The sequence below is a fragment of the Spinacia oleracea genome, chromosome 4 (assembly GCF_020520425.1).
Source record: "Spinacia oleracea cultivar Varoflay chromosome 4, BTI_SOV_V1, whole genome shotgun sequence".
Taxonomy (NCBI): Eukaryota; Viridiplantae; Streptophyta; class Magnoliopsida; order Caryophyllales; family Amaranthaceae; genus Spinacia; species Spinacia oleracea.
Genome location: NC_079490.1, coordinates 179,786,306 through 179,811,129, shown reverse-complemented (window position 1 = coordinate 179,811,129; position 24,824 = coordinate 179,786,306). Strand labels below are relative to the sequence as shown.

The window sequence follows — 24,824 nt, the reverse complement described above, 5'->3', positions numbered from 1 at the left end:
GTTTATTAAGCATTTTATTCAAGTTATGTGTTCCGGCAGGTGTGAATAAAATGATTCCAAGATCCTAAAATCATTGAAGAACTAGGCACAGTTTGTCGACTTAATCCTAAAACATCTTAGGTAAGCAAAAGCCTTTTGCTAATAGTCTAGAAACTATTCTTGGTTGATAGGTACGTCTAAGAACTTATTAGGTAAACCTATCGATTTTGCCACGACATAAAAGGACTCCTTACTTATATCGTTGAGTTTCACCAAAACTAACATGTACTCACAATTATTTGTGTACCTTGCCCCTTTAGGACCAATAAGTAACACCTCGCTGAGCGAAAACTATTACTAGATTGATGTAAAGGATATCCAAGCAAGTGTATATTTTGGCATGGCACCTTTTAACTCAATTTTTAAGTTTGGAACTTAAGGCTCTTACTATGTTGGTTAGATTTTAAGTGAACTAAAATCCTTAATCATGCAACATAATCAAGCCACAATCTTATGCATAATTAAGACATATTTAAAGCAATAAATAACTTAAAGCATGCATAAGATAAATGTGATCTAGTATGGCCCGACTTCATCTTGAAGCTTTGACTTCAAAGTCCGTCTTGAAAATCTCCGTGGGAGGCACCATTTTCTTCAAATAGGATAAGCTATAACTAATTACAACTATTTGATGGTACGCAGACCATATTTGAGTTGAAAAATAACTTTGGTACTTTAGACCAATTACATTCAAATTAATGGTGCGCAGACCATATTTTCTATCCTATTTGGGCCATACTAGTCACTTCATAACCTGCAAAACAGTACATATACAATATATACCATTCACCCATTCATTATCATGAATGGCCCACATAGCTGGTTAGTAAAACACATTATGCATCACGTAAACATTTGCAGCAATTAATCAAGGGCACCAATAATCTACCAATTATTCAGTCCTTATTAATTCTAATCAAGTTGTTTTAACCTTAAGGATTTGTAGACCTAATCAAGAGTTTATGACTAAAAGGGCTCCCACTTAAACCAATAAATTTATATGCTTTACTAATTTTAAACATAAAAATGTATTTCTAGTCTAACCGGAAACATACAAATTTAATTAAAATTTAAAGCTCATATGAATTTATAATTGAATCCAAAAAGTTTAATTTAATTTCAGTCGTATTTAAATTAATTCATGATTTTAATTTTAGTAAAATAATTAGAATAAATAAAATTTATTATAATTACAATATTCAAAATTAAAATCCAAGAAAATAATTTAAATTATTAATTTTTAAAATTAATTAAAATTACGTAAACTGAAAATTTCAAATTAAACATTCAAAACGATCTAATCGCAACGCAAACACCCTACGCATCGCACGCCCAAGGGCCACACGCACACAGCCATCGCTGGCCATGTTCGCGCAGCCCATGCGCTCGTCGCATAGCTGCTGCATCTTCCCATCGCAAGCCATCGCACAAGTGGTGCTCGCTGCGCGCGCGCCAGCGCTCGACGCACGCGAGCCATCGCTCGCTGTGCGCGCTCGCCAGCGCTTGCTGCGCGCGCTCCAGCGCTTGATGCACGCGAGCCATCGCTCGCTGTGCGCGAGCAATTGCGCGCGATCAACGCTGGGCGCAGCGCTCGTGGCACGCGAGCTTGCGCTCGCTGCGCGCGAGGCTGCGCGCGCTTGCGCGAGGCAGTGCGCGTTGTGGCGCAGCTCGCTTGCTGCCCACACGCGACTGTCATGCCTTGCCTTCGCCCATGCCCATTCATCCATAGCTCGTGGCCCACGACACAAGGCAGGGCTGCTGCCTTGTGCTCGTGCACCATGCCCCTGCTCATTGCATTCGTGCCGCACGGGCGACGAGCTCCCTTGCTCGTCGTCGCATGCCCGCACTATACAACACCCCTTAAGGGTAACACGAAGCGTCCATTGCTTTGTGCGTGCAAGTTATATGAACGAATCACATAAAATTTTAAAATTTATATTTAAAATTAATGACAAATTAATAAATAATATTAATTTCATAATTTTAGGGCGAAAAATCGAAAATTTATTATTCAATTGATTTCCGATTATCATGGATTCAAGCCTAGGTCATAAAAATTTAAAATTTATCATAAATTTACAATTTTTATGGTGGTTTTTAATCATAGGTTTCTAATTAAATTATAATTAATTATGAAAATCAAATTAATTCTAAATTATTCTAATTTTCAACAAATTAATCGTAATTACAAATTAGATTGCATAATTAACAAGGCTAGGCATTCAAACTTGTTAAACATATACAGTAGGTCAATCAAAAATTCAAGATTTATTAACAAGAATCGCAAATATTTAATTTAACATCTTAAATTTACGAAATTTTGCATTCGAAAAACTAAAACCTTCGAAAAGTCATAGTTAGGCTTCGAATTTGAGAATTCTGGGTTCGGCAGAAAAACACTATTTTTGTCAAAATTTTAGAATGCCTTTTACATGCGGAATTGACACAAAAATCACTCGATTTGGATGAGTAACGAAGAAACTGCCGAAAAACTGCGTACGTATAATTAAATAAACGCAATTTGCAATTAATTAACAATTACGAAAATTAATCACCCCTTTTAATTCTTGCAAATTTGTAATATTTAACCATGTTCATGCAATTTAGATTATGAAAATAATAAGAGGCTCGTGATACCACTGTTAGGTTATGATACATATGACAATTCATAAATCATGCGGAAAAACCATTTAGTCAGGAATACATATTATTTACACATAATCATATAGCATAGTTTAGATGCATACTCTTTGTTGCGTGCCTTCCCTAGCTGCGCCCGAACCGAACAAGAACAAGTCTTTAGGACTCCAAGTGTCGTCCCTCCGTAGATAGTCCACAGCACGTCCGGATCCGCCTTAAGATTGACCAACTAGAATCGCCCTTAAGGTACTAAAGATTTTCGGCACTTATAGTCAAGGAATGTGTCTGAATTTTCTCTCAAAAACTCACTTTGAATACTTGAATAATCTATGAAAATATGTGACCCTAGGCACTTATTTATAGAGTTATGGAAAGGGTTTTGGAATCCTATTAGGATACTTATTTATTTAATTATAACCCTACTAGGACTCTAATTAAATAATCATTATCTAATAGTTTTAGGATTTAATCACACTTCGAATCCTGATTGCTTCAGGATTCCCGCACAAGCGGTGCACGAGCACCGTACACCCGCGCAAGCCTTGCGGCCCACGCTAGGCGCACAGCGCTCGCCCCACTGCTGTGCTCCCGCGCGCGCGCCCAAGGCCTTGGCTGGGCCTGGCCTTGCGCTGGGCCTGGTCGAGGCTTGGCGTGCGCTGGTGCGCGTTGGCTCGCTGGGCGACGGCCTGGCTTCGTGCTGGGCCTTCGTCTAGCGGGCCTCGTCCGATGCTAATTCGTACGATACGCTTCCGATTAAATTCCCGATTTCGGAATTCATTTCCGATACGAACAATATTTAATATTTCCGATTCCGGAATCAATTTCCGTTTCGAACAAATATTTAATATTTCCGTTTCCGGAATTATTTTCCGATTCCGATAATATTTCCGATTCTGACAATATTTCCGTTTCCGGCAATATTTCCGATTCTGGCAATATTTCCATTTCCGATAATATTTTCCGATACGTACCATGTTTCCGTTTCCGGCAACATCTACGACTTGGATAATATTTATATTTCCGATACGATCCATATTTCCGTTTCCGGCAATATCATCGTTTCCGGAGTATTCATTTCTTGCCTGTGACGATCTCAGCTCCCACTGAAACCAAGATCCGTCGATTCCGAATATCCATAGATGGAGTATTTAATGCCATTAAATACTTGATCCGTTTACGTACTATTTGTGTGACCCTACGGGTTCAGTCAAGAGTAAGCTGTGGATTAATATCATTAATTCCACTTGAACTGAAGCGGCCTCTAGCTAGGCATTCAGCTCACTTGATCTCACTGAATTATTAACTTGTTAATTAATACTGAACCGCATTTATTAGACTTAACATAGAATGCATACTTGGACCAAGGGCATTATTTCCTTCATTTAGTTCATACGAGGACTTCTTCAACTTGCAAACATAGTCTTCCTTATCAGGAATTTGGAAACCATTTGGCTCATGAGTCATGTATATCTCCTCTTTCAACTCTCCATGCAGAAAAGTTGTCTTCACATCTATTTGTTCAAGCTCCAGATCCTGATGTGCAACTATTTCTAGTAGCACCCTGATAGAAGTGTGTCTAACCACTCGCGTAAATATCTTATTGTAGTATACTCCATCTCTCCTAGTGAAACCTCTAGCTACTACTCAAGCTTTATACTTGATACCCTCAACAGACGTTTCTCCTTCCTTCTTCTTGTAGACCCATTTACAAGTGACAGTATTTCTGTCTCGGTGTCTCTTGGTAAATTCCCAAGTCTGATTCTTGTGAGGTGACTCCATCTCATCTCCCATTGCAGCAAGCCATTGAGCAGACTCGGTACATGTAACTGCTTCTTTGTAGGTGGATGATCATCAAAGTTAGGTTCCACCTCTTCAGCAACCTGTAGTGCAAATGACACCATATCTTCAACACCGTATCTCTTGGGAGGCATTCCATAGTTAGCTCGATCTCTTTGATCGATCAAGAGCCAAACTATGATATTCACTACTGGTAATGAAGAACCTGATGGTGACGATTCTGATTGTGGTTGTTGACCTTCATGTTATTGTTCACTCTCATCTAGAGTGCCTGACTGCTCCACATGTTTCTCAACACTACCACTTTTCGACACATCAATAGACTTCAAAGTAGAGTTAAACATAGAATTTTCATCAAAGACTACATTTCTACTTAGTATAACCCTCTTTCAGATGGAGATCAGATTCTGTAACCTTTAACCTCATCCCCATATCCTACAAATACTCCCTTTTTAGCTTATGGCTCTCATTTATCCTCATTTACATGATAATAAGTAGTACAACCAAAATCTCTCAAACTAGAATAATCACCAGGCTGACCAAACCACATCTCAAAAGGAGTTTTGAGATGTATACTTGTGTGAGGTCCACGATTTATCAGATAACATGATGTGCTAACCGCTTATGCCCAGAATCTTCTAATTAGTCTAGTGTTAGAGAGCATGCACTTACCTCTCTCCAGAAGTGTTTGATTCATACATTCTACTACATCATTCTGTTGTTGTGTATCCCTTACTGTATGATGTCTAGCAATCCCTTCATTCTTGCAGAACTCATCTAACTCAGCCCAGCAAAATTCCACAACATTATCATTTTACAACATGTTGATCTTCTTCCCTGTTTGATTCTACACCAATGCCTTCTACTGTCTAAAATTCTTAAAGGCTTCACTTTTATTCTTCATAATGAACATCCAAGTCATCCTTGAGATATCATCAATCATTGACAAAAATATTTGTAACCCCCTAAAGACTCCACTCGGGAAGGACCCTAACAATCAAATGGATGTAATCAAGTGTACCTTTTGTTCTGTGTATTGCTTTATAAAACTTGTTGCGATGTAACTTCCCAAAAATACAATGTTCACAGAGTTGAAGATTCGTGACCTTGTGACCACAAAGAAGATCCCCGATTGATAGAATTTGTATCTCTCTTGCACTCATGTGACCGAGCCGCATATACTATTGAGCTTGTTTTCCTCATCAATCTCCGAAGATGCAACAACAACAGAACCTGATAACGTAGAACCATGAAGAAAATACAAGGTACCACGTTTTACACCTTTCAAAACCACATTCGAACCCTTGCAACATGCAAAAGTTCCACCTTTACCTTAGCATACTCAAATATATCAGATTCTTTGTCATAAGTGGAACATGCCTAACACCATTCAATATGCAGAATTTACCATCATGTGTTCGAATTTTAATCGAGCCTACTCCAATCGCCTTACAAACATAACTATTAGCCATTGAAATATTGCCACCGTCTATTTGCTCGTAGGTTATAAACCACTCCCTGCGCGGACATATATGGTAAGATGCTCTAAAATCAAGAATCTACACGTCATTGTGATGCGTGTGATCATCAACAACTAGAGCAATATCTTCTTCATATATAATTGGTATCAGCTTCTTCTTCTTGGGACATTCAGATTTCCAATGTCCCTTCTCTTTACACTAGTCATAGACATCATTAGGTTTTGGACCCTTAAAAATTGGTTTATAGAATTTCTTCTTCCCAAAATTTCCATGACCAAAACTCCCACATGATACTAACCCATCAACCTGATTATTTGCACTTGTACCAGTCGCCTTATGGCCGGCGCATCTCTTTAGTATGGAGGGATGACATAACCTCCTATAGAAAAATAGTATATTTACCAACAATAAATGATTGCACAAAATTCTCATACGATAATGGTAAAAACACTAACATAATTAAAGCAGCATCATCATCTTCAACTTTAACATCAATATTACGCAATTCTAATAAAATTGTGTTTAACTGATCTAAGTGATATCGAAGAGTCATACCTTCCTGCATTCGCAGACTGAACATACGTTGCTTCAGAAACAACTTATTGGTTAAGGATTTTGTCTTATAGAGACCCTCAAGCTTAACCCACAACAAGGCTCGCATCTTGATCTGTCATAAACTGAAATTATTCCTCCCAATAAATTTGTCGGTCTTACGTTAATACCAAACATCTCTCTCACCGAATTTCAAACCCTAATACAGATCCGGCTCTGACACCATTTTGTTATAATAGAAGCAAGAAATATTATAAATAACGTAAATAAAAAAACACATAGATTTGACGTGGTTCACTATCAATGTGTTAACTACATCCATAGGAAGAGGAGAAAAAAGTTTCATTGATCTTGAGGAGTACAGATTACATAATACAACTAAGTTATGTCCTAAAGGGTTTATATAATACTATCTAAACATATGCGGAAAAGCCCGAAAAATAGGACCAAAACAGATAACCATAATGTACACTAATAAATATCATAAACAAATAACCCTAGCAAGATTTCGGTGCTGGGGCGTTGCAGTAAGAGGGTTGACCGATTCAAGCATACTCTAACAATGGAAATTTGTAATATTGTTTGATTGACAAAAATATAGGAAGACACACTTTATAGTGCTTATTTATGTCCGAGCGTGTCTCCTGTGAGACCAGTCACACCATCAACTTGATGGTGTGACGAGCGCGAAACCAATAGCGTACCTCCCCTAAAACTATAAAAAAAAAGTAATAGATCTAAACTATAGAAGTAACATACCTAAACTAAAAAAGTACCTCCTCTAAAATTATATAAAAAAAGTAACATGTCTAAACTATAGAAATAACATACCTAAACTAAAAATGTTCCTCCCCTAAAACTATTCCGTATAAAAAAAAAGTAACATGTCTAAACTATAGAAGTAATACATAAACTAAAAAGGTACTTCCCCTAAAACTAATCCGTATAAAAAAAGTAACATGTCTAAACTATAGAAGTAACATACCTAAACTAAAAAGGTATCTCCCCTAAAACTACTCCGTATAAAAAAAAAAAGTAACATGTCTAAACTATATAAGTAACATACCTAAACTAAAAAAAATACCTCCTCTAAAATTATTAAAAAAAAAGTAACATGTCTAAACTATAGAAATAACATACCTAAACTAAGAAGGTATCTCCCCTAAAACTACTCCGTATAAAAAAAGTAACATGTATAAACTATAGAAGTAACATACCTAAACTAAAAAAAGTACTTCCTCTAAAATTATAAAAAAAGCAATATGTCTAAACTATAGAAGTAACATACCTAAACTAAGAAGGTATCTCACCTAAAACTACTCCGTATAAAAAAAGTAACATGTATAAACTATAGAAGTAACATACCTAAACTAAAAAAGTAACTCCTCTAAAATTATAAAAAAAATAACATGTCTAAACTATAGAAGTAACATACCTAAATTCGCAAGTGTAAACTGGTCTCACCATCAGTTGATGATGAGGACAGTCTCATATAAAAATTTGAATTTATGTCCTCCTAACTAAGTAGAACTTTACATGGGAATTTACTTTCTAAAAAATACTTAGTAGTTCAACCAAACATCATTTTTTACTTCCGAAGAGATACTCATATTGCATAAGAACAACTTCTTCCTTCGAAGTTTTAATTTCTAAGGTCAACCAAATGAACCATTAAAAGCAAAGCCGGTGAACTTTATAAGTAAATAAAAATTTGATATCAATTATAATTATGGTCAACCGAACTAAGATTTGATATCAATTACGGAGTATAATTTATAAGTTCGGTGAACTTTTCTTTAATTATGGTAGATTATGGTATTACTCCTTACCATTTAAACAACAATAAAAATACAAAAGAATCTGCCGTAAGATTATAGGTTTTTTTTTTAAAAGGCCAAGTAATAGATATGGACAAGTCGCATTTATGCATTACAATGACCAAAAATTTTTGCGTGCCCCCGATCTACAGTATTTTACTGTACATTCAAATATAAAAGTGAACCAGATAAAAGATATAAGTGACCTTATTCGAGGTTTAAAGTTACCTTACTCTAGGATGACCCTAACCATTGAAAAACGCAACTCTAACAATAAACAATGAAGTGACCCTAATCAAAAGTGATATGCTTGTACAAGTTATAACTATGACAAATACAACACCACAAATGAAAATATACATCAATACACAAATGTAATATAGGTAGTAGGTTACGTGGAGCTTCACCCCACACCATGTACAATATTGTACATTGCTCTACCATTTGAGTTAATAGCCTTGAAAATAAGGTAACTTATAACTACAATAAAGAAAACTTATAACATCAATAAGGGTAACCAAAAGAACATAACATGCGCGGACCGCCACACAATATATTATCGTAGATCGGCCTTTCTGAAAAGTTTGTGTACAATGACAAATGGCATTTGTGCATTACAATGACATTGACAAAATAGACATGTAATAGATGTGCTTACGAAAGAGAATGGTCAATTTTATACTTGGTGTAAAACAAGTTAAAGCCGGCCTACACATTTTATACCAATTCATGCCCCTTGAAATTATTGTCCATGTATGTCTGTTTTCGCCTTCTCAGAACCAACTCTCCTATCAGCACGTATAGACAAAACTTTGATAGGTTAAGTTCGATTCAACATTAGAAAGAGACTACACCCTGAGATAATCACCAAAGCTACTAATCACCAACAGAGGATGTAAACAAAATAAGAAAAAAATTAGAAAGCATGATCTGCACACAATCGAATGTGCAGTCAATTTTTCTCTACTTCTTTTTCCTGGCAGCAGTTCCTGATCCACGACCACCTTTCTTTCCCGATGCTGGTTCAGCAGCACCTCCCTTGCCTCTTCCTGCCGAGGCCTTTTGTGTCTTTTTAGTGCCAGAACTTCCAGCACCTTTCAAGTCCACTTGGACTTGAATCCCTAAAAAGCAACCGACCACATTTTACTCGTTAGATATATAGATAGATTATGAATTTAAGCCCATGAAGTAAACTCTTCTCAAGTATTTCAACTCACCTTTAGCATGGTTACTCTCGAGATCCAGCTTCAGTCTTTTTGCACCATTGGCATCGTCTGCAAGAATGAATGACAAACATATGACTTTTTGTTGTCAGAAATCGCACAACTAAGAAGCATGCAACTAAAATGTCATAACAGGGTTATTTTAGTTATTGACATTTCATTCACAAGCACTGAACAGATACAAAAACAAAACATAATGGACAGCCAAAGCAAGACGAGGGAGACTAAAGGACATAAAGTGATTCAGGAGCATCATTCTAGGAAACTACAGCAGTTCATGATTGTGAATAAAGCTTGCTTATGGGTAAATAGTCTAACAATTCTACACGTCATTGAGAACTGAATTTTTCCAAACTGTCAAAGCACAAAAAAATACTGAGTTGAACTACTGGGAGATGGGGTTCTGGACTGAGTTAGAAACAGCACTCTAGTTCATCCAAGCACTTGGTAAACATTATTCACAAACATTTTTTTTTTCAAAATTAGAAATAAAAGGTATTCAGATTTCAGGAAGTTCCTTGGAGGCATTAGGCATGATTAGCAAGGAGTAAACAGTCTTAACACTAAATAGAGAATCATACCTAAATCCTCAGCATCTTCAGCGTTCTCTTCCTCATCCTCCTCATTGATATCACCATTTACCTCACCAATTTCATCAACAGGCTCCAGAATAGCTGCAATCCTCTTTTTTGGAGCCTTTTTTAAACCAGGAAGGGTGATCATGTCTGCTGTTCGTACTACACGTGAACTGCTACCTTCTTTATATGCCTTTGTTAGAGCACCTTTTACTGCTGGTAATATACCATCAGATGGAGTTGTGCGTCCCTAATAAAATACAACTCAAAAATATGTGAAAATTCCTAAAAAGAAAATTAAGGAGTGGAGCAGAAGTTAGAAAACCTGAAATTTAGACAACTCCATAAGCGTGTCATAGTCCTCCATACTTAATGAGTAAGCATCCATAAATTCAACTACATTTTTAACAGCCTCCTCCTGCAAAAAAATAGTAAAAACTTAGCCGTTAGCTGCTAGTTACAAGTTTGCAACTGTCAGTATTAATAGCATCTGGAAATTGAAGATAACAAGCCCGCGTAATCAAAAAGTTCCTGACCTTAGGAAGAACCCGGAGTGGTTCAGTTAATTTTTTAGAAAGAAGCGTAAGGAAATCAAGACGTAAAGTTCCCCTGCATATCATTAAAAAATAACTATTATACAGCATAATCATGCATAGAAAACAATGGGGGAAATAAGGAACAGAAATAAGCATTCAAATACAACGTCCTATTCTTGTACTTAATTTAAAATAAAATAAAGTAAAAGAAAATCAAAGGATAAGAGAATTTGAAGATAGGACAGGGAATAAATCAAAGTTGCTAAGCCGAAAAGAGCAAATAAAATTAAAAAATTAAATGGCCAACAAGTACACTGCAATATACATAAAGCCAGACAGGTAACAAGCGTTTTCTTCACCTTCCCTCCCTTGAACAGAAGCACAGAGCGATACGAATAAAAAGTTCATTCACTTATGTAAAACCCAAATTAAAAAGTTTTAAGAATGAATATGCAAAACATACGATGATTTTGAGAAGTAACCACTAAAATATCTTTACATTACAAGAAATTAGATATCAGATAAGCTATTACGTAATCGAAGAATTTGAACATAAATGCAAACCGCCTGTTGTGCCTACAGCAAACTATTGGCATGACGTAAAAAAAAAATAGCCTGTTGTAAAACCATTCTATAAAAGATTCTCAAAACTCCCGTCTGCGAAAAGCCACTCCAGTCTCCATAGCACATATTTTAAGATTACATTGGACAACCATGCAACTGTTACAATTTCATTCTGTAATTGGCCCTATCAGGGGCACCGTCTACAAACTGGTTCTAGTCATCGAACATAACAAACTTAGAGGGCGTTTGATTGGGGGTCTTCAGGAAAGAGAAAGGGAATTATGGGTTTTAATTCCATTCGTTGTTGTTTGTTTGGTGTTTTTTGTCATTCTTTTTACCCTCTTTTCTTTTTCACTTACCCCCAAATCTCTCTACAATGATACCCTACCCCCCCAAGGTTTTTCATTCCCTTTCCCTTAGATCACCATCTTTTCATAATAAATAATAATAATAATACTAATAATAAAATAAATAATAATAATAATATATAAAAAAAACATTTATTATTATTATAATTATTATTTTTTATTATTTACTAATTACTAATACCTCTGTTTCATAAAGTACTTTACAATTACTATTTGCACGAACTCCAATGCAATATTTAACTACTAATATATCCAATTGTGTATGTGAAAAATTATAAAAAGTTGATATTCTGAAAATGCATATCGGGACCAATCTAACAAGATCTTACATGTAGCATTTTGATGTATATAATGGTGAGAATTTACGGTAAAAGTTTTCATACTTTGGACACATTTTCCAAAGCGTAAAGAACTTTCAGAAACGGATGTAGTATTTACTATTTATTATTTATTTATTAGTTATTATTTTTTATTGTTTATTATTTATATTTATTCAGTTCAGTTACTTGGGAGAGAGAGAGGGGAGAAGAATGGGGAAACCAAACACCATTCTTAAACAAATGGTTTTCATTCCATTCTCCTTGATTCCCTTTCTCATTCTCTTTCCCCTTCTCCAACCAAACGGCCCCTTAGTGTGAACTACAATAGCATGTGCACTAAATACAAGACATGTATTTTGCCTATATGCAATTGCCAATTGGTACTACAACCAGTACAAAATCACTCGGAGTGAGGTATAAGTTGTAAAGTACTCATGAGGGAAGATAGAGATGGAATTAAACTATTTTTATTCTCAACTACACATTAAACAAAAAAGGGCATCAAGGAGACGCGTAAACAAAGTAGGAGAGCCTGCATTCTAGCTAAAAGGCTAAACCTATATCACAATCATATATAAATTAGTGCATATTAGAAGATTGATAGGCATGCATAATTTTTTATCTATAAGTGACCTCCATATATACTTGTACACATAAAAACAAAGACGGAGGATATTTAAACCTACACTATTTCCTTCTGCATACATAGATTGATAGTACTCTTATGGTTAAATACTCACAAATTTACAAATATTTAACTATGTAGGGGAACCTTTTTTTATTTACATCAAAGCAATGACGTTCTGTACCGCAACCAGTCAGTCTTAGGGGAAGGATAAGCTTGGAGAAGAATACAGGAAGGAAAGGAAGTGAGGGAAGTTATATGTAGAGGTGATCAGTTGGAGGAAGTAACCTGAAAACTGTGAGTGAATTTTATTTTACTTTGATTAGCTTTTAGTGGAAGTGCGAGTGCCCAGCAACTCAAGCCACTTGAAGGCCTGGGGTTGTAATTTTCCTAAATGATTATTTAATTGCATTTCTAATACAACCATTTATCAAAGTATCCCCCATATTCTCTTCTCTACATCAATCCATGTTTCTGATTTTGTTCGGGTTGAGGTTATTGATTTTGTTTTTTGACAATACCATAATGCTCTCATAAAGGAATTCTGCCTCAAAAATATACAATCTTTTATCGCGAAGATTATTAATTGACAACAGACACATGATTCACTTATTAAGTTCACTAAAATAATAAATGAATAATACTCCTCATAAATTAATTAAGATACGACAAATTATTCACCTTAAACAGCGAGTTAGATAATATCATTCAAATCAATGAAACAAATTAACACTTCCAAAAAAAGAGTAATAGCATGTGTCAGCTGCTGCACATGAATCATCTAGAAGGATTGAAACATGGAAGGATGTAGCATTACCTTCCCAAATATGAATCACTAGATGCAAGCATATGGACATGGAGATCCTCCAAGATCCTCAAATTCTTTCCCATTGTTGAATTCTTCCCAAGCCAACCACCAAACCTATTGAAATTTCTTTCACCCTGCAAACTTCATGTCAGGTCTATAGCTATAGGTACACATGACCGAAACAGTTACATGTAACATGGTGTCCAGCTAGATTATCAGTATATACCAATGTAATACTTCCTCCGTTTATTTTTAGATGCAACACTTATTATTTCACGCTTGCCAATGAATAACTTCAACTATTTATATCTTTAATTGTCTAATTTTTCTATATGTAAAATTTATAAGTTGATATTAGAAAATATATTTTGAGACGTATCAAGCATGATTCAACATGACTATATTTTTCTTTTTAAGTATAATTAGTAAACATAGTAATATATTCAAAGTAGAGGACATGAACAGTGCAAAAGTCAAAATGTTGTATCTAATAATAAACAAGTATGAAATTATTTAACTAAAAGAAACTACGGTAATTAGCATATTAGCATGTATAGACTATAGACTAGCCTGGGGAAGGGCACTCCATATGAACTTAACTAGACTTATTATCCCATAATTGAGTTTATTGGTCCTCACCTGAACTACTTTTAGCAGTAGATCAAATTTATTTTATTTTTATTTATCGACGGAACAGTAGATCAAACTTGATAGCCCTTATTTGATCTTTTCATAAATTATTGGCCCTTATCCAGACTTATTTGAACTAATTAGTCCTCATCTAAAGTAATCTGAACTTATCCTAAGCCCTACCCTTATCTTGACTTGTTATCAAATTTTTTTTAAAAGGCCCAAATACGGTAAGGTACCTGGAAAGCCTAAATCCAACAATATCTTTTAGGATATTTTATTTTATACGAATTATACTTATCCGAACTTATTAGAACTTATTCACCATTGTCTAAATGTATTTGAATTAATTATTAATTGTAAATTGAACTTAAAAGTCCTCATGAATTTATAATTCCAGACAAGAAATTTTTTGGGGGAAAAGAACGCATTACTTTTTTAAAACATGAATTCCCTAATCTTAACTTTTCAGAACTTAATTTTAATTGTATAATTGTATTTAACTTGGCAACCCTTAACTGAACTTATAAGCCCTATTTAAACTTGATTTTGAAAGTGAAGACTGAAGAGAATAAGCCTTAGTATCAAACGCGACAGGGAGTAGCGAACAAAAGGGAGCATGGAACTAAATAATACTTCCTCTTTTCTTATTTACATGACAAAATTATTTAGTCACGTTTGCCAATGCATGATTTCAAACATTAATATCTTCAATTATGGATAAGAAAAATTATAAGAAGTTGATATTTAAAAAATATTTATTGAGAAGAATCTAACAAGACCCCACACGACTATTTGTGTAAATCACAAAAGGAAGTCAAAAGAACCTGTGTAATTGTGTCATGTAAATAAGAATGGAGGAAGTATATGGGAGCTGTCTGCCCTCTGTGAAATCAATCTTGTATAGGTGTGGCAAGTTTCTGCCTACTAGTGGGGCATACAGCAGAGAAGTAAAACACATACAAAGAACTGATACGATTTTCACAATAAAGGTAATGCAACAAGGTGGATGCAGTTCCACAAATAGTAAAAGTGAACACATACCGGCATAAACGTCTCCCTCTGCCCATGCATCAATGCGGCCCTAATGAAGAGAAAAGGGGAAAGAGGCAGAACATATTTTAGAATTAGAGCAGAAGAAAAAGAAGGACCCTATTCAGAGAACTTTTTTTTTTCCAAACCAAAATATAGTTAATAACGATTTCAGAACACATACGGTACTATGCAGGAAGAAACACAACTACTTTGAGAGAGCTGCCACTGCCTGTATCTCCTAATTTGTACATTAATAATATCTCCGTCAGCAATTGATTCAGCAACACGGGCAAGCGAGCTCATTCTTTTCATCCCACTATCATCTTTCACCACAGAACTCGGCCGATAATTAATATAATTTTCCTGTCATGTGTGAACAACTAATGAATGCAGAAACAATCGCAGGGTTCACATAAATGCAAGCACTCATTTATTTGCACTAGCCAAGCAATAAGATTGAGTGGTTCCTAGTTCCTACATTATTTATCAACTCAATTGATTCCTTCCATCAGTCAAATAGCTTCAAATGCAAAATTTCAAAAAATTCCATAGTACATTACACCCTGTGACATGAAAACAAGCAGAGTAAAGAATTCAGAAAGAGAAGAGCAGACCTGGATAAGAAGAGGAACGAGATCAAGGTCACTCATGCTCAGGTCAATCCGTTCATCCATCCTCAACTTCCCACCGTTAAAACCAAACAACCTACAAGATAATATAAGCTTACTTATACTTCATCATGTGAAGCAAAGTGACTGCAGTCATAATATTAAACAGTCCTCTCCTCTCTCTCAAGAGGACCATGACAAGATATCTTAAAAAGGGCATATGGAAAGCAGTTCATACTTCATACTTCAAACCTTTATACTTCCTCCATTCCGGAAATGTAAATTGCCTATCCCTAAAACCATTTTAAGCAGTTCATATGGAAAGTAGGTTAACAGAGGTGACTAAATGTAAATTGCCTATCCCTAAAACCATTTTAAATTAAGACATAGAAACAGAGAAAAATTAGTATTTTCAAGCAACTAAGAGCTGCAGATATTCGGAAACAACTCATTGTCTCTATGTCCTTTTTTCTCCCAGACCCCCATTCTTCCTTTTGACGCACATCAATGTCTTTCGTCTTTGGGCAACTCCAATTCATCTATGTGAAGTTCAAGTGTCCTGTTTCTGAAACTTGGACAGTCGGAAACAAAGAGAAGAAGGGGAAATTTTTCTTTGAAAATCAGCAAGTCTTCGCTCTAAAGGATCTTGAGATATGAGAATCACAAAGTCACCTTTTCTTTCAAAAATCTCTACAAATAACCCAAACCAACTTTAATAACCTCTTTCTTTTCCTTTAGTATTGATAATACTACGCAATATTGAATTTCTATGCCAAAGTTATTAATGTATTGATTAGGATTTTGTAATTCCATGTTTCCTAATTGTACGATAACTGCATTTCCGCATATCTCTGTTCTCCCTCAATACGTTTTCATTTCTTGTTGCTGTGCTACCTAGCATTTCATATATAGTCAAGCCAATAAAGAAAGAGAACATTGCTACATACTTATCAACAGCAGTAAATGGTGAAATGTCTTCATCTTTAGCGCTGCTAAGAAGACGTTGTCTAATATCATCATATCTGATAACTGACATTGACAGGCTCATATAATGCAGCTGGTTCAAAGCCATGCGTATATCTCCATTACATCTCTCTGCCAACTCTTCCAAAGCAATCTGTGAATACAAATTCAAATCATACAAACAAGTTGGCCATGCATCTCTTAAGACTTCAGAACCAGGGGAGACTGATTGAACATGGAAGAGAGAATAGGAACAAAGACGAGAAATTAAAAGGGGGAGGGGTGTGGGAAAATCAGGAATTTCTTCTTTCTGAATAGATACCTCGTTCACTTTAAGCCCTTCAGCATTAGCAATTTGCAACAACCTCTTTGCCATCTGCCAAAGACAATTATTTATGAGATATTTCTTTTGCCTGCTCAATTCTACATTGAACTACTTGTCTTATGAATGCAATATGACAAAAGAACTTTGATACGTAATTCTCTTCGTCACATGCTGTCGAGAAAATCACAGTGCAACCTTTGTATTAAAGATTTTGATATGGTGGTAAAGTAACAAGGCATAACACTGCCCCTTCTTTCATAAAAAATTGGGGTTCAAATGCTGTAGGATGCTTGGGGAAGGACCAGTTTGTCACCCCTCTTCCCTCTCCTTTGGATTAGGCTCTCTCTAAAACTTTTTCTTTGTTCTTTTCTTTCTCTTCATCCTCCCTCCCTCTCCCTCTACGTTCTTTATGATGGAAAGAATCCAATGCGCCTCTAGTTGGTTCACTAGTAATGTGCTCGTAGCGAAGTGCTAACAAGAAAAAACACAATTTCTCTGACCCATATAAAATTTATAATACCAAAAATGGATGCCTTTTAGTAACCTTTTCCACCTTGCATTTTTCTAAAGTTATATCCCACACCCAACTTGCTACCCACTATTTTCTCTTCAGTTTCTCTCTCAGTTTCTGTGTGATTCGACAATGTACACTATAAGATGGGACAGAGGGACTAATAAAACATTTTGTGATACGGTAGACAGCAAACCTAGAGAAAAGGGAGGGTTAACACTTGGTGTTTTATCCTCTCCTACCTCTCTCTCTCTCTCTGTTCTTTAATGATGGTTAAAACCCTAACGCGCCTCTATTTGGGTCCACAAATAATATACTTTTAGTGAGGTGCTAACAAAACAACCACTTCATCCGGTCCCAAACAAAAGATATTTCTACCAAAAATGGATGCCTTATCGTACACTCCAAAGTAAGCATACTACTTTTAGTAACCTTTTCCGGTCTACATTTTCTCTAAAGTTAGGTCCCACACTCCCACACCCACCTAGCTACCCATTTTTTTCTCTCTCAATTTTGGTGGGATTTGCTAATGTATACTTTAATATGGAACGGCCTGGGGTGCCGGGGGAGGAGCCCATATCCTTGTATCAAGTGACCAGCAAGTATTGGCTTCAAGAGAAAGGTTAGGAGTTGGGACATACTTCAAGGGATTCTGACTTCCCACGTCAGCTCATGCACATTTGTATCCCAGGTTCCTTTTCTTTCGTTGGTCAAGTGTAGAGATGACAGATGAGATTAATAAATAAGATTTGGTCTTAGGATGAGCTCCGAGCGGTGGACGAACTTCTTTCTATTACTTGTCTCACCTTTATCACCTCAGAATCTTACATTATGCCCCTATCTTAGACTTCACCACCAGATAGAAGATAACCAGCACTTAGAATTTCCATTTTTAATATGTATAATCCTCGAAAGTTGGAATGGGATGTGTTGATTATGTTTTTCTAATGCAGGAGACGTGTATGATAATCCCTCTGTATTTTAAAAAGAGATACACTTTGACCGGCACGTAATTTTAGGAGAGTGAGTTGAATTTATTAAAATAAGATGAAAGTGGGGTAGTGAGTAAATTATTTATTATAGTAAAAAGATGATGTGAGTAAGTGTGGGGACCACAAGAAAGAGAGAAATATTAGTATAATTGGAAATGGGGACCAAAACATGTCAATAAAGTGTCTCTTTTTAAAATACGGAGGGAGTATATTTTTATCCAAACCCCGTAATATGACATAGGAAAGTCTTGGGGCTTCATCTAGCCTCTTTTCTAGGAATTCCATGTTAAGCTTCTTCACCACATTCCCGGCTACTTCCATAGCATATTAAACTAACCAAAATAAGTTCAAACCTTTGAGTGCAGAGCTTAATTGTATGCTCAATACTAATTAAATTTTGTAGATTAGGCATCCCAAAAGGGTTAGTTCTTTTCACTATATTTCCCCTTAGCCGAACTTTTTTAAAGAAGAGTATATCATTAAAACTGATCAAACAATAGTAGAGGTACATTAAGAGGAGGACAAGGTGTCCCCTTAACTGAACATATTGACCTTATCGGCTAATATAGCTCTTGTTCTTTTCACCTTAAAACAATTTTGCTTCGGAGAAATATGAGCAGAACAGGGTCAATAAGTTAATACAAACTTTTCTGAACAAAGTAATAGGTTGAGGGACTTTATTAAATAGGCAGTGTACCTAGAGTATGCCGATACTACTTCATGGGGACATTTTCAAGTTCGCTTTTAGTGATGCAAAACATGATAGACATACTTTGTTGACTTTATTTGAGTTTCTCCGGAGTACTTCATGTCCTCTTATTCTTGAATCTTTATTAACTAATAATATTTCATGTTTACTAACTAGAATAACAGTGATACTGTCAACACATAACTACACATCATCAGATATCAGATAAAGTCAATGTTGTAACTTCAACATAATTATATTTCCAAGATCCATTTCACATAGAATTTCAGATAGTTCCTAATTTATCACAGTATAATTAAAGCAAAATCAAAGTATGGGGTACGAGAAAATGGCATCACCCTTAACTTTTAAAGTATACCTCGAAACACTTGATTGAAAAATTAGATGTCCATAATCTCAAACATAACATATAGAGAGAGTATATAGCTTATACAATTACTAAACAAATCAGATAGCATCATAAGTTACCAAGAGACCCAAACCATATAATGTCAGTATGCCGCAATTTCATAACTACAAACTAATAATACCTGCTGTTTTGTGGGCTTCCGGAAATTATACAGCGCACAATAATTTACAAGACTTTTCAATTTCTGACTGTAGCGGTCATTGCAAATGCATATAATTGGGACTTTGGAGATCTTGATGCTTGCAATTAGGTCTGCAACCCCACCTCTATCACCCGCAGACATGCCATCAACCTCATCCATAATCAGAACAGTCTTGGGGTGCTTTGACCTAGAATTGAATTCCCATCAACCAACAACCAACAGGAGAATAAATAACACATAAATGAATGTTAAGCTAATAAACAGAACCAACCTATCCATATCACCCAGGGACTTATTACTAATAAGCTCCTTTATAGAATTTGCAGTACTTCCACCAATTCCCTTACTAATTTGGGAATTAGCCTTTCCACGACTATCACTGGCATTTACCTGTAAGCATAAAAGACAAAGAAGAAAGAGACATAAACATCAACACTAACAAATTCAAAATGATAATTATTGAGGATGGTGGTGGTACCTCAATTATCTCATAACCCAGCATTTTACTGACTAACTTTGCTGAGGTAGTTTTCCCTATGCCAGGAGTTCCACTCAATAAGACAGCCTTTTTCTCAGCAGAATTGCTTTGCCTTTTCCTCTTTCCATTACCATGTGAAAATTGCTCATCCCAGTGTGATAACCAATCATGAAGATCTTTAACCTTCAGCAAGCAACAACAGAGAATATTTGTCATTCTGAAAATTCTGCAGAAGGATGGGAGAACAGTAAATAATGAACCACTGCAATCAACAAGGGCATACAAGCTTTTGGTTGCCAACTATATCATTTGGGACTTTGGGCTTGTATTTCTCTGTCCATGTCAAGGAAGGACCTTGCTTTGAAAGATCCTTCTTCTTAGCAGGTGATGGACTTGCTGAAGACTTAGGAGCTTTAATGTTGGCTGAAAAGCTACTCACACCAGCTTCTGCAACAAAAAATTCACAAAAGAGTTCATATGAGAATAATGAGTTCAGCAGATAAATAATGGAGCAAAGGTACATAAAAGTAGATAGAAAGAGACCAATGGTTTAAAGCCAAATTACACGCAAATATTATGCTTATATACTTTGGCTCCGTAATTCGTACTTAAAATTGTTTAGACTTGGATTTAAATTATGGCATGTCTTTTACTCTTTTTCATAAGCTTCTGAGCTAGATTCAGCAAAGGGGTGGAGTCTTACAACATGCAGTTGTCATAATCTGGTTCAGATTGTGAATTTGCATACAAATTATGCTTTGTTGTGTCTGTTCATTGAATTTCATTGAGGCAACAACGATTCCAAACTCAGAAGCTCCAAGTTAGCAAGATTTTTTTTTGGGGGGGGAGTTGGAGGGGGATTAGTCCATTTCGTGTTTCCAGGGATGTCAAATTGTCATTGGTTTTTAATACAATATTCAGCATCATATCCACAACATAAAAAATAAAAAAGTTCAACGGCGTCATCCAAGAAGCAATCAAGAAAAGAACTACATGATAAGTGATAGACCAATTACACCAAGAAGAAATCTTATGCGTACTTTTCACATCCACGTTCTGCTGAATTTTCTTTGCAGATGATGACGGGGTGCTTTCAGATGGTTTTTTTGAGTTGCATTGAGCAGGTGATTTAGATTTTTTGGATGCACGGATCATATCAAACAAACCATCCTCTGTGAGAAAGGGTGTTCTACATAGCAAATTAAGACCCTAGTGAGAAGTTATAACTCATAAGATAACTGAAAAGGAAGAATCGTCAAATAAGAAGAAACGAACCCCAATTCTTTCGCTTTTTCAGATTTACGTCCTCCAATATCTTCATCGCATAAAAGAAAATTCTGTAAAGTCTAGGTTTAGTAAACTGCAAGAACTGCTGTTGGGAGCAGAAGAGAGTGTAAAACAAAAAAGAAAGGGTTATAGATCAAGAAAGAACCGTCTTTTTGCTGACAGATCCGGTAACACGACCTCCATGTCTCTTGATCAAATCTTCTGCTTCTTCCCTTTCCAAACTACAAGGAAAAACTTAGGTTACGAAATGTCTATGAAACTAATACTCACAGAGAAACAAGACAAGTGAGAATCCTGTAAGCAAAAAATCAAGACACCAACCAAAAATAACCAAAAAAAACAGCAAATACTGAAGGAAGTATATCTTTCCACATATCAACTAAATGTTAAACTCTATACCTGTCAAGTGTTCCGGATATTACAAAAGTTAACCCAGCTAAACAATCGGGGGTGCCTTCAGGAACTTCCTGGATAGATTAGGAAAAAGAAACAAGGGAAGATGAGGGAGGAAAACACACTTTAATGAACTGAATAATTACATGGCATTTCAATACCTTTTCTCCTTTGTGAGGCGGATCTTTTCTCTCACCAAAGTTCATAAATCCACCCCGTCCACGTCCCCTTCCTCTTCCGGTAGCAGCAGCGGCAGATTCAGCTCCCCTACCACGACCCCTCCCAGCAGATTTGACAGGAGTTTTAGTCTCCTTTTCCTCATCCATTTCATCATCACTTTCATCAATGACCACATTTTTCTTTGCAATTCCCCTTCCTGAACTTCCTTTTAGTCTTTTGCTAGGACTAGCATCAACTGACCTTTTTTTGGAACTAATGGGAGCAAAGTCGTCATCATCATCTTCCTCCTCTACTTTTTGAACCTTCTTTGCAGGTGAAGGTGAAGGTTTGGTGTTAACATGGGAATCCCCATCTCCCTTTTGTGTCTTTCTTTTGGCAGGCACCTCCACCTTTTGAGTCTCAACTTTCGGCTTCTCTTGATCTTTATCAAAATATTTGCTTGTTTTCCTTCTGGCAGCACTTTCTTGACCTTCTGTTTCTGAAGCAGTGGCAGAAGGTTTATCAGATGCCGGTTTTGCAGCAGCTGACTTGGCAGCATTGGCATTTCCCTTGTCATGGTGCTTCATGAACCATTTTCTGATATCTGACTGCTTACAAGAAATTTAAAGTCAAAACTAAAAGAGAAAAAAAACGAAAATGTAAGAAATTTGAAACTATATGGTCATTACTCACCATGTCTGCACTGCAAGAATTGCAAATGAAATTCTTTCAATTGGTGTTGCCCAGTAAAATCTGCATACAAAAAATTAAAACCCATGAATTTTCTTCAAAATCCTACGAAAATGTACAAGAATCAAATGGGTATTTAGGGTTAAGAGTTAAAGAATATGGTAAGCATAAAATGTGTACAAGAATTCAAATTGTGTAATTAGGGTTTATAAAAGCGAAGAAATTTACTGAAAAGAAGATGTTATCAACGATTGAACATCGAAATATGTATGATTTGGGATTAAGAAAAGGGGATTAATGAAGAATGGTTGTGTATAATTGGGATTAAGAAAAGAAATCAAAGGTGCTAAAGTGGAAAACCCAAACAATGCGAAGGGGATGAATGAAGAAAAACCTGGTGGGAAGCTTTTCCCGCTTCTGTACTACTGTGAGTCTGACTCTGAGAGCGCGCCTACACCCTTTATCAAGTTACAGAGTACTCCGTACTTCCTCCGGTCCGAAATTTTGGTCCTGTTCGGTAGAGAGAGTGTTATGACAAAATTAGAGGGCAACCCTGATAGGAGGCTGTCTACATCGCTGGTAACCAGCGAAATAAGGACTCTATACCCACTTTAAAAAATAAAAAAAATTGAAAACATGGCCCACCTTTAAATAAATGTGTAAAAGTGTTGTTAACTTGTTATATACTGTCATTTCTAATATAAGTATTGTCATTGTTGTATATATACTGTCATTGTTGTATTAAAATACTGTCACAATCACCCTAAAAAAGGAAATTATGTATACAACTGTAATGAAATATAAAAAGTAAAGAGACCACTTAAATAAATGGATAAAAATGTTGCATATTAAATGAATGGGTAAAAGTATGTATACAAGTGTTATATAAGTATTGTCATCGTTTGCATAAATACTGTCATTGTTGTATTAAAATACTGTCATTGTTGTACTAATTACTGTCATTGTTGCCCATATGTAGTACCTTGTTTGACTTTTCAACTCATGAGATGAAATTACCATTTTAACCCGGATATGGGGTAATTGTGCCCCTGGTTACCAGCGATGTAGCCTCCCTCACCCTGATAGATACTATTGGAGATTTGGAAGTTTAACTAGTCAAATATTCCAATACGGAGTAGTGGTACTCCGTATTTGATAAGTGGAGATTTGGGAAAGAGTTTTCATCCTAAAACTCCAATTTGTATTACGCATCTAACAATGAAATTTAGGAGAGCGGTTTGAAAATACAACATTGTAAAATACGTTTTTTTCGAGTTTATTCCACGTAGGATTATCCAGTCACATAATTAAATATTATTTTTATTTTTAAACGATAAATAATGAGATAAAATTGAATATAATAGGAGTCAAATACTGGTAAAAGACCATAAGAGATAAAATTTGTTAGGAGTCTAAATAATAAATAAATATTTAGTAAAAGATAATAAAAATAAATAAATTTTATTAAGAGTCAACTACCATGTTTTATTACATAATAATACATACATTAGGAAAAAAAAATGTCATTAACAAAGGGCTATTTATGACGGGCTCAAATCTCGTGTTTTAAGTGAAATATTTTACGACAGAGTATCTAATTATATGATGATGTAGTCAATTATGAAGACCCAACCCTCTTTCACGACGGGCTTGTGACGGAATCACATTGCAATTGTTCTTTTACGACGGAAAATCTTTTCATTAATACTTTTACCCCATAAAAAGTAACAAATCATGGATTCCCTCTGTAATTTTAATGTATTGATCTGTGCATCGCACGAACTTAATTCTAGTCCTAGATCAGTTGCTTGCTTGTTATCTTTAACCTTTTTCTTCCCATCTCTATGCCATTAACAGATTTGACTTATTTATTTATGGAGTATTTTCTTTCAGAAGGTTGTTTTTTTTCTAGATTTACAAATCTGATATTATAAATTTTAATTTACTTTTTGTTAAAAAATTAGGCAAAATACTTGAGATTTAAATGAAGACTAAATTGTATTAAATAAAAAGAAAATTTGCCAAAAATAACATTTTATAACCCAAATTTTGCGAGAAAAGAACCTTATACTTCGTGTAAATTTTTTTGCGAAAGACAAATTTTCAGCATTGACTGAACTTTTCCGACTATTGACTTGCACATGAGCA

General features: G+C 35.6%; 1 protein-coding gene across 2 annotated transcripts; it reads right to left on the bottom strand.

Annotated features, from left to right (window-relative positions):
• Window positions 1-8,838: 8,838 nt before the first annotated feature.
• LOC110788022 (replication factor C subunit 1) lies at window positions 8,839-23,225 on the bottom strand. 2 transcript variants are annotated; one of them, XM_021992660.2, is made up of 22 exons: window positions 23,071-23,225; window positions 22,680-22,739; window positions 21,989-22,594; window positions 21,834-21,901; window positions 21,580-21,655; window positions 21,423-21,484; window positions 21,188-21,336; window positions 20,431-20,594; window positions 20,148-20,330; window positions 19,941-20,059; window positions 19,649-19,856; window positions 16,904-16,957; window positions 16,566-16,735; window positions 15,625-15,715; window positions 15,192-15,373; window positions 15,020-15,059; window positions 13,355-13,479; window positions 10,661-10,733; window positions 10,450-10,542; window positions 10,131-10,374; window positions 9,544-9,600; window positions 8,839-9,447 (listed from the first exon to the last, which is right to left on the bottom strand). In XM_021992660.2, exons 2-22 carry the CDS (start codon window positions 22,680-22,682, stop codon window positions 9,290-9,292), a joined length of 2,925 nt encoding a protein of 974 aa, XP_021848352.2. In that variant the 5' UTR covers window positions 22,683-22,739; window positions 23,071-23,225; the 3' UTR covers window positions 8,839-9,289. The 2 variants fall into 2 exon arrangements, with proteins under 2 accessions (XP_021848352.2, XP_021848353.2); XM_021992661.2 differs by having other exon boundaries at window positions 22,905-23,100.
• Between the last annotated feature and the right edge of the window lie 1,599 nt (window positions 23,226-24,824).

Bases quoted from the DNA above. Each gene is read 5' to 3' on its own strand.
- LOC110788022 (XM_021992660.2), bottom strand. The intron at 20,331-20,430 runs GTATGCCCTTGT...TGCTTGCTGAAG, and splicing joins TAGTTGGCAACCAAAAGCTT to GTTAAAGATCTTCATGATTG. The intron at 10,543-10,660 runs GTCAGGAACTTT...ATTTTTTTGCAG, and splicing joins CACTCCGGGTTCTTCCTAAG to GAGGAGGCTGTTAAAAATGT.